Raw genomic sequence first — 4,894 nt, forward strand, 5'->3', positions numbered from 1 at the left:
TCATTTTACAATCGTGTATAAATATTTATTAACTTATCCATAGGTACCACGTGCTTATATAATTAATGATCTATCCATATAATTAACGATGGGCTGTATACCCTATATGGTCCCATATAAAATTTCTATCCATGTTCGTGTTCTCCACTGTTTTTCAGTTAGGGCTCACTTACCCGCTTGCAGACGATTGTGTTTCAAGGGCTCATTAATTTGAGGGCTAGATTCTTATTTGGTTTGTTTATAAAAATAAAGTATATAAAACTTAAAGGAAAACTATTTTCACAACATAGAAGATCTATTATTCAGTCAAACTTTTAAAAAATTATGAATTTCTATAAATAATATATATAGCATTTATATTTTTTTCTTTTTCCTTCGACCAATCAAACAAGCCTAAAAGCTCAAGTAAGTAGAATTAGTAGTTGAGATAATTCTGTTAAGTTTCCCTTTAGTTTTTCTTCTCCATCAACAAGTGTGATACATATTAAACAAAAAGAAACTCGTAAAGCCAGCTTTACAAACGGATAATCGTGACACAAAACTACAGAGAAAAATAACAGTAAAACTAGACGAAGTTCGAGGAGGGCACGTCAGGTGTTCTCTGGGAGAGTCCCGAACGCCCATTACGCCACGTCATCTCTATCTCAGGCGCCACGTGGCACGTGCGTGTCGCCGGCTCACCGCCGCTGTCATACTATGAAGCTAGGCGGCTCGACGTCCGGCGGCGGCTGCTCCGGGACGACCTCGGGCGGGGGCCTCGGCGGGCCCACGTCCGGCGGCTGCGGCGGCGGCACGTCGGGGTTTCGCGGCACGTTCGGGACCTCCGGCACCGGCGGCGAAGGTATCGACGGGCCCGGCAGCTCCGGGCCGGGCTTCGGCGTGCCCGGCGGCGGCATCGGCACGTCCAGCCCCGGCGGCGGGTTGAACTCCGGCGGCATGTCGATGTTCGGGAGCTCCTCGAGCGAGCGGTCCGGTCCCGGCACCTCGGCCGGCGTCGGCGTCGGCACCTCCGGCGGCGTTGTCCCGCTGCACCAGACGCCGGCGCGCCGAGCGGCGGACGTCGTCGGCGGCCGGTGAAGGCAAGGACGCCACCCACGTGCCGTCGCCGCCGCGTCACGCAGCAAAGGCGACGGAGTCGTCCTCGCCACGCTCGCCGCTATTGCTGCCAAGATCGGGAGGCTAGGTGAGTTCACCATGGCAATAACCATTGGAAACGTTGGAGCAGATGGACGTCGCCGGCATCGCGGCCCTTATACGGCATGCGAGATGGCACGTCCGGCGACGCCCGGGAGCGCGTAGGGTTGGCGCCACGCCACGTGGCACTCTACCCGTGACGCGGCACCTCGCCGCGACACGCTCGCGCGTGAGAAAAGTGCCCAAATCAAACCGCGACACATACTGACACTGTCACAAACCTTATGTATGAAGCAATTAGAGGTGAATTCGTCACGTCCTATCCCTTTTCGTCTTTTTTTTTTAAAACAATCACAAATAAACTCCTAAAAATATTATTAAAAAATAGATCCCTTTCAGTCGTCAAGATAGGTTAATTAGAATCTAGTATGCGTCGAGTAGGGTTTACATAGAGTTAGACCAGTTAATCCCACCTTAACGCTATATATCATGGCACGAACTGTTATACTTCGGCGCTATGTTACTTGGCGCCGTGAAACAGGTCAATTTTCAAATAATGTTTATGTAAGGAGCTATTTATGAAATTTATTCGTGAAAATGACTACAAATGAAAACAGCAATTAGAGTATGTACCAGCCGAAATCTGAATACTTTCGAAGACTTTTAAAGAAAATATAGAGAAATTAAACTGTTTTATACGAAAACCAAGTCGTAAAGTTATTGCCTTCCAAAGAAGCTTGAAAGATATATCTTAGGAATGCAATGAGCCGAGGACAAGAACACAGTGTTCTATCTGTGTATATATATCTCCACAGTGACACAGTTCTACATGAACTACACGAGATGGAGAAGAAGGTAACAAGTGTAAAAATTTGAAAGAGCACAACAACATTGCTGTTGCAACTTGCAAACAAGAGGTTTAATCTCTCGGGTAATTAACCTGAAGCTGGAGAAGGCCGGCCTGATCAGTAGAAAGAAAGAGCAGGTCATCGCGAGGACAGGAGACGCCTGAGCTGCAGCAAGTGCTCCTCGTTGGAGATGTTCAGAGACAGGCGCAGATTCGTCAGCAGCGACTCCTGCTCCCACGTCAGTGGCCCCGACGCGTACAGTGCTCGCATCGTCGACTGGTACGCCTCCAGCTCCAGCTCGTGGACGGCAATGGCCGGCTCGCCGCCGGCGGAGGAGGACACGCCGCCGGCGTCCTCCATGCTGGATGTGCATGGGCATGAAGACATGGCGTCGTCAGGGAAGCCGAAAGACTGGAGCTGCTTCTTGGCGTTGCTGAAGCCTTCTGGGTCGTTTACGCTGCAGCTGGCCACTGAACATTCGGTCTCTTCTCCGATGAACTGTGGTGGCCTGTGATGGAGGCGGTTGCCGGCCATGGCGGCATCCAAAACACAGGCTCGAGCTGCGTTTTCAGGCTGTGTTGATCTCTTTCTTGGATGGAGCGATGTGTCTGCAGTGGATTTCCTCTTCTTGTTTGATGTTCTTGGCAGAACATCAGGTGGAATCTGGCCTCTCGATGCAAGCTTAGTTTTCAGATTCATAGCCTCAGATTTCTGTAGTCCAAAAGAGAACAAGTCAATTATCAATGCATGAAACTGGCATGTTGTAACTATCATCATTTCATTAATTTGCCTCCCAGAACTCATGACAGCTCAATAATGCAGCAATGTGTTAGTCAGTCATTTAGCTAGGCATACCTGATAGCTGATGGCTACCAGTCTTATTTATAGTTGACATAATCATGAGTAGTGCAAAGGTTGCTTGATGGGTCATAAATTGAAGGGTAGCAAGAGCTAACAAGTTAAGTGTGATGCACAATGCATAATCTGTAATTCAGCACAGTACAAGCCAACAGCAATGAAAGAGATATGAACATTACAAATAAGCAAAGCAACTGCAGAGTGATTGGTTTGAAAAATGACCATGTAAAGCATCTTTTACATGCTCCAGGAGCTGGTGTTACCTTGTCTGCCATACAAGACTGCTTGCAATGAGGTGCTGCAGGAACTCTCAGGCTAGAAATGTGAAACTCTTTCAGTTGGATGCAGTCAGCAAGCCTGATGACAAAGTAGTTGTTCTTTAGCATCTTGGCGATTTTCCCAAGCTTCCATATGTTGCGATCAAACACCTCAGTTACATCTCCAATAATCCACCTGCATCTTGTCTGAACAACAGCTGGGTGATTTGCTCTAACATCATAATCCATTTGAACGTTTGTTGCCCCAAGATTTCTTCCTGGTGCAAAAATCAGATCGCCGTCCCTGAAGATTCTATTTTTCAGCTTCATGATTGTACTCCTGAGTCCTGGCTGACCAAAACCACGAGGAGAAATTCAAAATTGAATTAGTATCAGCATGAACAAAAAGAAATAAAGAGTTGATATAACAAAAGAGAAACAAATCATAACAGTACATTGGATCCTAACTCCTAATACTATATTCAAATTCATCCGAGTAAATCATTGGTAACCAACAGCCATTGGAAAGGATCACTCAAGATGCACACAGAACAAATGTCTCATTGTTGTTTACCTATAAAATCTGTATGAAAAACTTGGGACAGAAAGTCAACACCAATCCCAAAGGGAATTCCTCTCCGGTTTCAAACACAGAAACCAAACACAACTGCTCGAATTCGAAGTTGGACATCCTTAACGCGAAGTCAATACCATCTTACGCAGGGTACTGAGGAGAGATCAATCCCCTAATCTGGATCCATTGGAATATCATGTCATAATCAACCAATACGAATCACAAATGCAGGAATAACGCACAGATCCAACTTGGACCATACTATTTTGCATAAAACGAATGGAATTTGAAAACGAGAACACCAGAGAGACCGAGTCTAAAAAGGGGGATTAGTTTTCCATGAACAGAACAACATTTAACAGTAACATACTAGACTTCGTTTCAGTCCTGATTACCATAATACGGAGTACTTGATTAAAATTTCCAGCGAAAAACCAAACTACAACGAGGAACAGAAGAAGAGGAATCCATGGAACTATGGAAACCTCCAGCCTGTACCAACTAACATTGGGGCATTAACGATCCAGATAATCTGCAAGAACTGCCAACGAGGACAACTCTTTGGAGGAACCAAGAACACGAGATTTCGAACTGGAAACAAGGAGCATCAGCTCAGATTGGAATCAGGAACACAGAGGAACAACTCCGAAAGATCCAATCTTTACCACACAATCTACCAAAAAGACGAGAAATTTAGCGTGAAACCGAATCCAATACAACAACAGCTCATAATACTTCTCTCACCTGCAACAAAGGCAGTCAAAATTTCGCCTTTTCCAATCGACGAACACGAAGCAGGCAACCTCTGAGTATTATGGATTCCGATTTCTTTTTTCTTCCCAATTGGGTTCGCAACCCAATTGGGATTCACCGGCGAGGTGAAGGCCAGGGACAGCAGTTCTGGTAAAAGAAAAAATAAATAAATAAACGAGCTCAAAAAAATTACCACCACCGAACTCCAAAAATAGACCCCAGAAAAACAGAGCGGAAATTGGATGCGGAAAATAATGGAGAGAAATTTGGAGACTAATCGGAGACCAACCTTGCAGGAGCGGAGGATTAATCAGGCGGTTACGAAGCGATCTGGACGCCTGAGTTTGAGGGCCATGACCTTGGAAACGGCGTGCTCGTTTTCTGCGTTCATGGGCTGTTGCTTGCTTTCCTTTTTTTTTCTCACTTATTTTGTTTTGTTTTAGCGATTGATACCTTAAAATTAGTGTATT

At 45.7% G+C, this 4,894-nt stretch overlaps 2 protein-coding genes across 2 annotated transcripts; both read right to left on the reverse strand.

The window, feature by feature from the left end:
• Window positions 1-428: 428 nt before the first annotated feature.
• Window positions 429-1,276, reverse strand: LOC121054002 (arp2/3 complex-activating protein rickA-like). The gene has a single exon (XM_040522825.1). It carries the CDS (start codon window positions 1,206-1,208, stop codon window positions 690-692), a length of 519 nt encoding a protein of 172 aa, XP_040378759.1. The 5' UTR covers window positions 1,209-1,276; the 3' UTR covers window positions 429-689.
• Window positions 1,277-1,848: 572 nt separating this feature from the next.
• Window positions 1,849-4,894, reverse strand: LOC102711242 (the record flags this gene model as incomplete). Its single annotated transcript, XM_015834957.2, has 4 exons — window positions 1,849-2,693; window positions 3,104-3,444; window positions 4,416-4,571; window positions 4,714-4,894. Coding segments are annotated over 4 exons (1,251 nt in total), but the record flags the coding sequence as incomplete, so codon positions are not given.

This window comes from Oryza brachyantha, chromosome 3, assembly GCF_000231095.2.
Source record: "Oryza brachyantha chromosome 3, ObraRS2, whole genome shotgun sequence".
NCBI classification, from domain to species: Eukaryota; Viridiplantae; Streptophyta; class Magnoliopsida; order Poales; family Poaceae; genus Oryza; species Oryza brachyantha.